Source organism: Tachysurus vachellii, chromosome 21, assembly GCF_030014155.1.
Source record: "Tachysurus vachellii isolate PV-2020 chromosome 21, HZAU_Pvac_v1, whole genome shotgun sequence".
Lineage (NCBI taxonomy): Eukaryota > Metazoa > Chordata > Actinopteri > Siluriformes > Bagridae > Tachysurus > Tachysurus vachellii.
In genome coordinates this window covers 17,067,165-17,079,675 of record NC_083480.1, presented here as the reverse complement: position 1 = coordinate 17,079,675, position 12,511 = coordinate 17,067,165, and the positions used below count along the sequence as shown (strand labels likewise).

At 44.3% G+C, this 12,511-nt stretch overlaps 1 protein-coding gene across 1 annotated transcript; it reads right to left on the bottom strand.

Moving 5' to 3' along the window:
* Window positions 1–1,860: 1,860 nt before the first annotated feature.
* Window positions 1,861–11,095, bottom strand: metrnla (meteorin like, glial cell differentiation regulator a). Its single transcript, XM_060857136.1, has 4 exons — window positions 10,758–11,095; window positions 6,437–6,825; window positions 2,786–2,845; window positions 1,861–2,402 (listed from the first exon to the last, which is right to left on the bottom strand). Exons 1-4 carry the CDS (start codon window positions 10,853–10,855, stop codon window positions 2,083–2,085), a joined length of 867 nt encoding a protein of 288 aa, XP_060713119.1. The 5' UTR covers window positions 10,856–11,095; the 3' UTR covers window positions 1,861–2,082.
* Between the last annotated feature and the right edge of the window lie 1,416 nt (window positions 11,096–12,511).

The window sequence follows — 12,511 nt, the reverse complement described above, 5'->3', positions numbered from 1 at the left end:
CTCTACTCAGCTCTACTAAACTCTACTCAGCTCTACTCAACTCTACCCAGCTCTACTAAACTCTACTGAATGCTACTAAACTCTACTCAGCTCTACTCAACTCTACTCAGCTCTACTAAACTCTACTGAATGCTACTAAACTCTACTCAGCTCTACTAAACTCTACTCAGCTCTACTAAACTCTACTGAATGCTACTCAACTCTACTCAGCTCTACTCCACTCTACTAAACTCTACTGAATGCTACTAAACTCTACTCAGCTCTACTAAACTCTACTGAATGCTACTAAACTCTACTCAGCTCTACTAAACTCTACTGAATGCTACTAAACTCTACTCAGCTCTACTCAACTCTACTCAGCTCTACTAAACTCTACTCAGCTCTACTAAACTCTACTCAGCTCTACTCAACTCTACCCAGCTCTACTAAACTCTACTGAATGCTACTAAACTCTACTCAGCTCTACTCAACTCTACTCAGCTCTACTAAACTCTACTGAATGCTACTAAACTCTACTCAGCTCTACTAAACTCTACTCAGCTCTACTCAACTCTACTAAACTCTACTGAATGCTACTTAACTCTACTCAGCTCTACTCAACTCTACTCAACTCTACTAAACTCTTCTGAACTACTAAAATCTGCCAAACTCTACTCAGTTCTACTGAACTCTACTGAACTCTACTCAGCTCCATTGCCTTTATTGCGCTCACTCTAAAGAGTTTGGGGTGAAATCTTTCCAGTCAGCAGTCACACAAAAGCAGGTGGGATCAGAAAAGCAATGTGGTTCTCTACTGTGTATAAATGAGATTCTCTCAATTCTATGCCAATTAGTTATGACACAGTAAAGTGATAAATCCAAATGATAAGCTTCACTTCCTTCCTGAAAAAAATGGAAAAAACCTTAAACAGCTGTTTGTTTAAAGTGATCCTCTCCTGTACAAACCCTAGTGAAGTGTGTGCGGAGATGTTAACGCTCCGAAAGAAGAGATGCGGTTAGCTCACTTCTCTAATCTTAAAACATAGCTAGACAGGCCACGCCCACAAACATGAAATATTTCTCAAAACTAGGTGCATTTCTTTTGCATAAAATGTAAAAATAACAAAAGTGTTATTTTTGTTTCTGAGATGGCAGACTGTAGACTGTAGACTCCTGCTGGAGCAGCTGATGGGACGGGTTTACGAGCTGCTACGCTACAGATCAGGATGTGTGTACAGGCCGCTCGCTCAGCAAAAGCACTACGAGTCTGTGGTTAAATGTGGAGCCGGTCTGTTCCCGATCAAAAACACACACTGTTGGTGCAGGTGGGCGAAGAAGAAGGGCGAAGGTCTTCACGAAACGTGCGGAGGAGGGGAGGAACTCGGGGCAAAGCTTAACCATGAGAAGAGCGTGTGACGTGACGTGACGTGACGTGACGCCAACAAATGACTTGTTTTTTTCTCGAGAAGTTGGAGGTTCATTGAAAACTTGCTGGATGCAACCGTGAAAAACCAGAGTGTGGAAATGAATAAAAAAAATTTAAAATGTTACACACTTACACACATTCTCACACACACACACACACACACACACTCTCTCACACACACATTCTCACACACACTCTCTCTCTCTCTCTCTTACACACTCTCACTCTCTCACACACACACACACTCACACACTCTCTCTCTCACACTCATACACACATGCAGTAAAATATCCGCACCAGTGTCAGAGTTTCGCTGTGAGAGCAGCTGTGTTCATGTGCAGAACAAAAACACCAAATTCCTCAAATATTTCTTCTTCTTTTTTTAATCTTTTTAAATTTCAGTTCGTCTCACTTTGCACTTCTTACAAAATAAGGAAAATAAAATAAAAAGCAGGGGTTTTTTTTTCTTTAATGTTTTTTGTCATAAGACAACAGCGAAAACAATAAAAACTGTACAAACCAGCTTTTTACAAAAGCAACAGACTTCCATCACACAATGTTTTCACATTTTTTTAAACACGTTTAAACACACGTGTGCTACATCAGAACGTCTGGGTTTTATTTACGTTCTTGGAGAAACAGCCCGACACGTGTCTGACTCTGACGTGACGTGACGCTCAGTTTGTGTCTATGTGACAGGGGTTTGTCCCCTGTGCCTCTGCTTCCTGGTACATCCTGAGGAAGTCTGTGTATCTGGGCGCGCATGCGAGCCAGGCCTGACCGAAGCGCACCGTGCCGGTGAAGAGGAACTCGCCCTCGTCGGGTTTCACTCCGCAGTCAAGCAGCATCAGGAGTCTCCCAGTCCACATCTTCACACGTCCACCAGTCTGCCTGAACACCTCGCTCTTCTGCCTGAACACACGAGACAGAGTGACGCCCACCGACGTCTGATCTTCCTCCTCTTCCTTGTCCATGCCGAGGACGCTGCCACGCCCAACTACAAACATACACACACACGATAGCCATTTATTAACACAGTCCATCATACAGGATTATAATTAGGTTCTCGTCTGTCTGTCTGTCTGTCTGTCTGTCTGTCTGTCTGTCTGTCTGTCGTTTCCATAGCATCAGCTCACTCCAGTGACGTGTCCAGCTAATGCTCCACATACACGTGTAATCATTATAATGTAAAACCGTTTATTTTACTGGAAGTAACATTCCTGGAAGGGGTCTCGGTTTCGGCGCTTCTCGGTTTTCGGCGTTTTTTTACGTCTCCAGGATGGACAAGAGGAGTTCGCTCTCGTTTTTTTTTGAGAAAGTGAGAGAACGACTGCTAAACTGCTAAATGTTTTAAGAGGCATGTGAGGAAGAGATGCTTACCGAAGTCGCTTGTACAGACAGACAGGAGCAACTCAGCTTCAGTGCAGGGCTGACATTGTGCTGTAGTGAGAGAGAGAGAGAGAGAGAGAGAGAGAGAGAGAGAGAGAGAGAGGTGAGAAACACAAATATCACCCAATCAACATTTCCATCAAGTTAATTTGTCAGTGCTCATATCTTGATATTCACACCCACACACACACACACACACACACACACACACACACTCGATCGCTGTAGGCAGGATGTTGAATAAAACATTCGCCTTTGTTAAAATCCAGAAAAGAAAAACAAATTCTTGTACACATCTTGGGTCTTTAACCGTCTCTGCACCTATACACAGACTTCCTGATTTCTTTAAAGGAACCTTTACTTTCATCCACGCAAAACAGGCTTAAACCATTTGGGACGTAAAATGTAAAAGTCAGAGGCGTGAACGTGTACATAAGAAATCGCTCCAGCTAGAGCATTCGAAACTCAGAGTAAAAGAAGGACACGCGGATGCTTTAACCAGGTGTCAGGAGATTATTTTTGTTTCTGAGATGGCAGACTGTAGACTGTAGACTCCTGCTGGAGCAGCTGATGGGACGGGTTTACGAGCTGCTACGCTACAGATCAGGATGTGTGTGTACAGGCCGCTCGCTCAGCAAAAGCACTACGAGTCTGTGGTTAAATGTGGAGCCGGTCTGTTCCCGATCAAAAACACACACTGTTGGTGCAGGTGGGCGAAGAAGAAGGGTGAAGGTCTTCACGAAACGTGCGGAGGAGGGGAGGAACTCGGGGCAAAGCTTAATGAGTTTACGATGGCAGGATTGCAGAAATCAGGGCTTGTAAATCAGAGAGAGAGAGAGAGAGAGAGAGAGAGAGAGAGATTTTGTGGGTGTGTCTTCAGAGACCTGTAGCAGACAGCCAGCCAAAAGTTCAGCCGATGTCCAACCCACTGGGGTCAAAGGGCACCCATGTGTTTAAGCAACATCCCTGCCAGCTTTGATCTCCCAATCTTCTGGAGCGCTCGCCACTGTGGCGTCTTGAAAAGGAACCGCAGGAATGGACAAGGATCTGAGTCAGCTACGCGGGCGAAACCACTTCACAGAGCGGCGGGGGGAAAGACGGGAGCAGCGCAACATCTGCGTGCCACCACATTCCTCTCTAATGGACTGAAGCTTTTATGCGAGCTTCGCTTCACTCGAGACCACTTCAGAGGAGGACAAGGAGGAGAGTCAGAACAAAAAAGAAGAGGATAAAATATCCTCCGCACATCTGGGGAGGAACCGGGTTCCACGGCTCGGGGTCCTGCACAGCAGGTTTGGGGCTCGGAGGTGAGGAAAGACAACAGTGATTGCAGAAAGACAAACAGGTCACTTGACTGGATGCTGGATCAGCTTTCACACACGAGGGACTCAAGCAGGTCCGGAGAGCCGGACATCAGCTTTCACACACGAGGGACTCGAGCAGGGCCGGAGAGCCGGACATCAGCTTTCACACACGAGGGACTCGAGCAGGGCCGGAGAGCCGGACATCAGCTTTCGCACACGAGGGACTCGAGCAGGGCCGGAGAGCCGGACATCAGCTTTCACACACGAGGGACTCGAGCAGGGCCGGAGAGCCGGACATCAGCTTTCGCACACGAGGGACTCGAGCAGGGCCGGAGAGCCGGACATCAGCTTTCACACACGAGGGACTCGAGCAGGGCCGGAGAGCCGGACATCAGCTTTCGCATACGAGGGACTCGAGCAGGGCCGGAGAGCCGGACATCAGCTTTCACACACGAGGGACTCGAGCAGGGCCGGAGAGCCGGACATCAGCTTTCACACACGAGGGACTCAAGCAGGGCCGGAGAGCCGGACATCAGCTTTCGCATACGAGGGACTCGAGCAGGGCCGGAGAGCCGGAGATCAGCTTTCACACACAAGGGACTTGAGCAGGGCCAGAGAGCCGGACATCAGCTTTCACACACAAGGGACTTGAGCAGGGCCAGAGAGCCGGACAACTAACTTTTTAAGCTATAAATGAAAGCAGTTTACATTTGAGCCAAAAGTGGCCAACATTAAAGGTAAAGTTGTTGGCGTAACGCATCCCTGACTATAAACTGCACCTCTGCCAGATGGCAAGAGGACAGAAGCCACTAAAATGCAGTTAAGAGTCATGTTTAATAAACAAGGAAGAGAAACAATTCCCCAAGACAGCAGATGTGATGAGTTACTGTATGTTGATCAGCCTGATGTTAAACACATGCCCAGTGTAACCTGAATCCTCACACAAAGCCTTCACACACTGACACACTGGCCTGATTACAGCACACGCAAACTGTACAAACTGCTGCGCTACACAATTTCTACTCTGTACCTCATGGAGTCATCAGTTTCTGGTTGACACGCCGACCTTCAGCGAGCGCACTGTGAGAACAAAGTGCACTAAAACCCAACACGTGTTTGTGGCCTGGCAGCTACAGCACGAAGAGCCGCGCTTTTACAGATAAACTACCTGGTTTTTCCAGCACCTATAGTGCCTCAGGGAGAAGTAACCCCACCCCACCCACACTCCTCCCCCACCCACACCCTGACCCATACTCCTCCCCACCCCACCCACACCCTGACCCATACTCCTCCCCACCCCACCCACACCCTGACCCATACTCCTCCCCAACCCACCCACACCCTGACCCATACTCCTCCCCCACCTCACCCACACCCTGACCCATACTCCTCCCCCACAGCACCCACACCCTGACCCATACTCCTCCCCCACAGCACCCACACCCTGACCCATACTCCTCCCCCACCCCCACACACTCTGACCCATACTGCTCCCCCACCCCCCACAAACCCTGACCCATACTCCTCCCCCACCCCCACACACTCTGACCCATACTGCTCCCCCACCCCCACAAACCCTGACCCATACTCCTCCCCCCCCCCCCACAAACCCAGACCCATACTCCTCCCCACCCCACCCTGACCCATACTCCTCCCCCACCTCACCCCCCCCCGGACCCATACTCCTCCCCACCCCACCCTGACCCATACTCCTCCCCCACAGCACCCACACCCTGACCCATACTCCTCCCCCACCCCCACACACTCTGACCCATACTGCTCCCCCACCCCCACAAACCCTGACCCATACTCCTCCCCACCCCCCCACACACCCTGACCCATACTCCCCACACAAACCCTGGCCCATACTCCTCTCCCCCACACCCTGACCCATACTCCTCCCCCACACATACACCCTGACCCACACTCCTCCCCCACCTCACACACCGCAAGCCATACTCCTCCCCCACCCCACACACCCCGAGCCACACTCCTCCCCTCCCACACCCTGAGCCATACTCCTCCCCCACACCCACACCTTTATTACTGGTAATGCCTGTTGAATAAAATGTTTTATACAGGTGTTTCCACAGACTCATGTCAGTTGTTATGATGGGCTTATGTAGGGCTTATGTAGTCCTATGAATAGCCAGTTACTGTCTATTACTGTCTACAAGGTTACTTATTTTGACATTTGACAGACCAAAAAGACACAGTCACTGACTAATTCTTAAATTCAGATGTTGTACTGTAACATGTTTAAGTCATGTGTTATAACCCAAAATACTATTTAGCCCTATAAAGCCCGGACTAAAAAAACACAGAACTCTGTCTTTACCTATGAGTGAGTGAGGATCAGCACCAGGCCTGTGGTTGACCAGCTCGTACTGGAAGGCCGTGATCCTCCGGCTGATGTCTCTCTGAGGCACGGCCTCAATGAACAGCGCCCCCTCTTGGATGGCAAAGCAATGCACTTTGCCCTCGGCTTGCTGAGCCTCGCGAAGCAGCAGGCGGAGTTTACCCATCCGCTCCAGGTAGATGTGCGTGCCGCTGGATTCGCGGGACGGTTTTATGCACACAGAGAGGTGGGCAGCGGCCGGAGACGCCATGTTGGGTCGCAGGTTGACGATGATGGCACCGGTGGGGTAAAGCCACTCGAGAGAACCCTGAGAACAGCGCAGGTACACCTGCTCCACGTCACGGGCGTGGCCTTCATGGGTCAAACCACTGTGAGGAAAAAAAAATTGACAGTAAAAATCACTGCTGTAATAATAAATTATTAAATAAATAAATAAATATTAATAAAGTATTGTTGCTAAATTATGTCTTTAAGATATTGACAATGTCCTGTGACGTTTTAATTGCTGATGTTAAATTTTCACACAAAAAATAAAAAAGCTATTCTTTAATAGTTTGTTATACTTAAATTTTTTTAGACATAAAATAAAAAAACTCAAATTTACAGATTCTGTTTTTTAAAGTTCAGTCAGCTGTTTGTTTCTGATGGATCGTACGGTGTATCATAGAAATTTTATCAAAAAAGCATTGTGATGAGATATTTTTGTCACATCGACTTCCTCAGGTGAAAAAAACATTCGGTAAGAATGTTAGCAAATACACTGAAGTCTGGATTTCCATTTTTTTGTGGTTGTGTGCTTCAATTTCCTGCAGATTTTTGTGTGGGAAAAATTACTACTCGAATTAGTAAAAATTTCTTCTTTTTTCCTCCTTTTTTCCTCCTAGCAGTATGTCATGACCTTTTCTGAGAGCTGTACTCATGTTCAACACACATGAACGTTAGAGGGATTTGGTTCAACATGTGTCCTGAAGATGTCACAAAACGTCTCGGAACAAATCTGCATCATTTGGAAAAATTGCAAGATGTTCCAAATATCGCAGAGTAATGGAGAAACCGCCAAATCCTGCAGGGACCGAATACTGGTGTGTTGATTGGAAGAGATTTTTTTTTAGACCTATAAACCACATCTAATTTGCTAAATGATCATCAGACGCATATAAACCGTTTTTCCGTCCCTTTCTGAATAAATGTTATGCGGTGAGTAAACGTGCCAAATGTCACAGTCATCGTCACTCGTCCACATTTCATCACTCGAGCGCTGGATGTCGTAACAATCTGAAGAAACTCTGGGGAAAAAAAATGTTCTCCTACGCTGTGGGGTTGTGTTGGACAACCACGCTGGTAAAAACACAGGAATAAAATATGTGCCAGGCTTAATGCTGATAGCTTAGAGTGCGATGGGAAATACAGTAGCAGAACTTTGAGGTGGGAGCAAACGTATTAAAAACAAAATAAAACAAAACCAACACAAAGGTCGTAACTCCGACTCGGGAACCGCTCGGACTTATCGGGTGGGGGAGGGGCACGACAGTGCCATACACATATGAAGTGACATATGAATATTTTAAGAGATAAACTTTCTACCACACGACAGAGAGAGAGAGGGAGAGAGAGAGAGAGAGAGAGAGAGACAGAGAGAGAGAGAGAGCGAGAGAGACAGAGAGAGACAGAGAGAGAGAGAGACAGAGAGAGAGACAGAGAGTGAGAGAGACAGAGAGAGAGAGAGAGAGACAGAGAGTGAGAGAGACAGAGAGTGAGAGAGACAGAGAGAGAGAGAGAAAGAGCAATCCCATAATTCCGGGTAACAGAGAGAGACACGGTGGAGATGGAATGCGTGCTGGGTTTGTAATGAATTCTGACTGGATTCTCGAGCAGACGTTTTCTTTGACTGACTCGTCCTCCACACGGACAGCGTGCAGAAAATACAGTCAGCTTCACATTGGTCTTTTTTAATGAAGCTCGCAGCTTCAAAGGAAACTCCAGGGCTTTAGATTAATTGCTAAGAGCAGCCCAGAGTCTAAAGACGAATCGAACGCCAGAGGATTGTCTCTGTGCCACAAAGAATGCACTTAATAGCTTAATAACTTCATATCCTCTGGCACGAGGTGTTACGGCTGTCTGCGTAGTGCCACTGCGTGACCAATCACGTGCGGCTAATGCTCAAGTAAGATTAGCCCTGGGACCAGATTAAACATTCACATTCACTCACTTTAAAAAAAGTATAGAAAGATACTTAAAAAAAAATTAAAGGAGCAGTATATAATGTTTAACACAGATGAGTAGCAACTCCTTAAACATTACACACGGAACCTTTAAGCTCCTTCACCTTCATGTCAACGGAAATCTGTTCAAAGTAACTCGGATGTTATGTTGATTTATTTCGTTTATTTATCACAAACCTCAACTACACAAAGTAAGCCAAATACATGACGCATCAGAGGCGTTTGGTGGATTACCACACATCATATTTTTCTTCAGCATATTTTTCTAACTAAAAAATTACAGACTGCCCCTTTAAACAACATTCTAGACATTTCCACTACATTGCGAAATGATCTCACATCCTAATAAATGACACGAGTCCAATTTTTTTTTTTTAAAGTTATATACGGCCCCTTTTATAGAACATAAGAGCTTAAGTTCTTTAGTCATCATTTAACACTTTTGCTGGTAAACTGTTAATGGCACGACGCTGAATTGACAATATTTTTTCCATTTAGTTTTTTTTTTCCTTCCCGTTTTCCCACCGACTCTCTGGCTCTGGCAGCCTTGGCGACTGGCGCATGGCCGCGGCTCAGATTTTTGAAGCTCGAGTCAATGAATCCCGGGGACACACAAGCCACCGGCGCACGGGGCGAGCGCTGAAACAGTAGCTGCATCTCCAGAGCATGCAAGTGCAAATGCAGGTCACGCACCGCTCCTCCCCTCGCTTTCAGCCTCCTCAAAGAGCCTGGAAGCCCCCCGGCTTGCCAAAAAAAAAAAAAAAAAAAGAAGAAGAAGAGAAAGAAGAAAAAAAAGAGGAGCCTCTTAACTGCTTCAGCAATGCATCCCCCAGTCTCTCCCTCTCTCTCTACCTCTCTCTCTCTCTCTCTCTCTCTCTCAGAACCCATGGCTCGCTTTCAGCTCGGAACCATCTGCCTCACGCTGAGCCTGGGGTCCAGGTCCGATTCATCCACTGAGACTGAAACAGTAACGTGGCACATGTGCAACACAGAGTCCCTGAGCGGTAACTCTTTAATCAAGAGAGTCACGTCAGGAGACCGAGCTCAGTAATGAGAGACTGGCGTTCAGCCCGGCTGATCAACACCACATTACTGACCCGGAGCTGAGAATTACTTCACGCTCACGGGTGTTTTTTCTTCTTCTTCTTCTTCTTCTTCTTCTTCTTCTTCTTCTTCTTCCAACTACTGATTCATTAAACAAATTAATAATAAAAAAAAGTGCTGCATTTTTACACCACTTTTACACAATATATACACATTATATATACATTGTTCTATATTATTATCGTAAATCATTTCACACAAACTAGTTTTATGATGTCAAATCTCGTCTAAAGTTCTTCCTTCCTACTGGGACTTTTATTTTTAGTCTTTATTCTAACTTTATTCTAGCTCCCAGCTGTGTGGGTTACAGGTTACGGTCTGTGGTAGTAAGATAGCTGTGTTCTTAATAATAAAGCAAGTGTTTATAATGTATTTATAATGTAATAAAGTGTTTATAATGTATTTATAAATAAATAACAGAAATGAAGAAAAAGAAGAGACTAGAACAGAAATCCTAACAGGACCAGAATCCCTTTAGCACAGGATTAAAATATCAAATGAACAAATAAACATGATTAATTTTAATATAAACAGATATATTACTTTAACAAATATATACTAGAATTATATAAACTGTAGAGATGATTAAACAACTAATAAAACTAACATTACTACTGATAAAACTGATAATAATAAGAAGAATAAAACAAATAATAACAATATTAAAAATAATAATAATAATAAAATAATAATAGAAAAAATAATAAAAATAATAATAAAAATAATATTAATAAAAAATACTACTACTAATAATAAAAGTAATAATAATAATAATACTAATAAAACTACTACTACTACTACTACTAATAATAATAATAATAATAATAATAATAAGAAGAAGAAGAATAGATGTTATTTACTGTACATATGATAATAAAACACTAGTTATAATATAATTATAATATAATTATAATATAGTTATAATATAGTTATAATATAGTTATAATATAATTATACACTGATTAAATCCCCACCTTCCCCTCCAGCTGCACTGGTCGCTGGAGTACTGCGTTACAGCGGGACGCCACAGCGCCACAGCCGACAGGAAGTGCGCCACCAGCGGCCACAACATGATGGACGCACCGCCGGTCTCTTCGCCTTCTGCTGTTTTCTCACACACAGTAAAGGAATCCACGCGCCATTAATCCGCTACATCGCGTTCGGTTTATCCGTCAACACGTCCTCCTGTGTGTGTGTGTGTGTGTGTGTGTGTGTGTGTGTGTGTGTGTGTGTGTGTGTGTCCGTTACTCCATTCCTGTGTGCGCGCGTGTACTTACACTCTCCGTCTGTCCGAGCTCGAGCTCTTTAGCTCGTATTCCACACCGCGCGAGGGACTCAATTTATCCAAAGCCCCGCCCCCTCGGCACGGCGCGCGCCTGCACATGCGCACTGGTCCTGGTTTAGCTTTTTTTTTTTTTTAGCTCAAAGTGAAAAGTTTTCAGTTTGATTTAAAGTGAAAATTGTTGTTTGTAAAAGCGACTTTAAAACGTGTCTCCTGTGTGTGAACATGTGAAGGGTGTCTCTTAAAAAGGGAAAAGTTGCTCATATTCTGCCCTTTTGTTCCCATTTCACTTTTTGTGTTCTTTCTTTCTTTCTTTCTTTCTTTCTTTCTTTCTTTCTTTCTTTCTTTCTTTCTTTGCCACTCATCATTAATAACACCAGTGCATTATGGGTATTTATCATATGCAGTGTAACATTTTTGCAGTGCATTGTGGGACACAGCTGTGTGTGTGTGTATGTGTGTGTATGTGTGTGTGTGTGTGTGTATGTGTGTGTATGTGTGTATATGTGTGTGTATATGTGTGTGTATGTATGTGTGTGTATGTATGTATGTATGTATGTATGTATGTATGTATGTATATATTTATGTGAGTGTGTATGTATGTGTGTGTGTTTGTGTGTATGTATGTATGTGAGTGTGTATGTGTGTATGTATGTATGTGTGTTTGTGTGTTTGTGTGTATGTATATGTGTGTATGTATGTATGTGAGTGTGTATGCGTGTATGTATGTATGTGTGTGTTTGTGTGTGTGTGTGTATGTGAGTGTGTGTGTGTATGTATGTGTGTGTGTGTGTGTGTGTGTGTTATAGCAGTAATGTTAGCAGCCTAAATAACACCCTGTAGGGTCTGGATTTGGACTCAAGTGTCAGATTTAGGGTTCCTTTGTGCTCCATTAGCATCCTGACCTTGATGTTGCACCGTCTTAAACGCTCGGGCTTGTGACGTCTTGCCAAAACATTTGAGTTATGATAATACTGAGGCAAACAGTGTTTACACACAAAGACTATGTAAATGTTTGCCCTAGCATACTGTATAGAGTGAGCCGTGAGCCTGAACAGGAGCAACACCCAACATATACTCCAAACATTACTAGCACTAGAAGCTTCTGGCTAATTAGAATAAAATATTTTCATATCTCCTGCTTCCACATCTCTCTGCCATCTTTCTCTCACTGACACTCCAAAACTGTTAAATAAACATATAAAAACTAATAGGAATTAGCTTGCTAGTCATTGAGCTAGCGAATGTTGTAGTGTGATAGCTATCGCTTATTTTTGGCTAATCGCTTGCTAAAATAAGGTATAAAGAAGCTAAATATGTAGCGTTACTGAAATTGCTAAATGTAGCTCAGTAGTTAGTACGAGCAAGCTAGCTCAATATAGTATATTAGTATAGTTTATTTAGTTAAATATAGTTTCATAGAATAGATTTATAAAATTAAGAAAT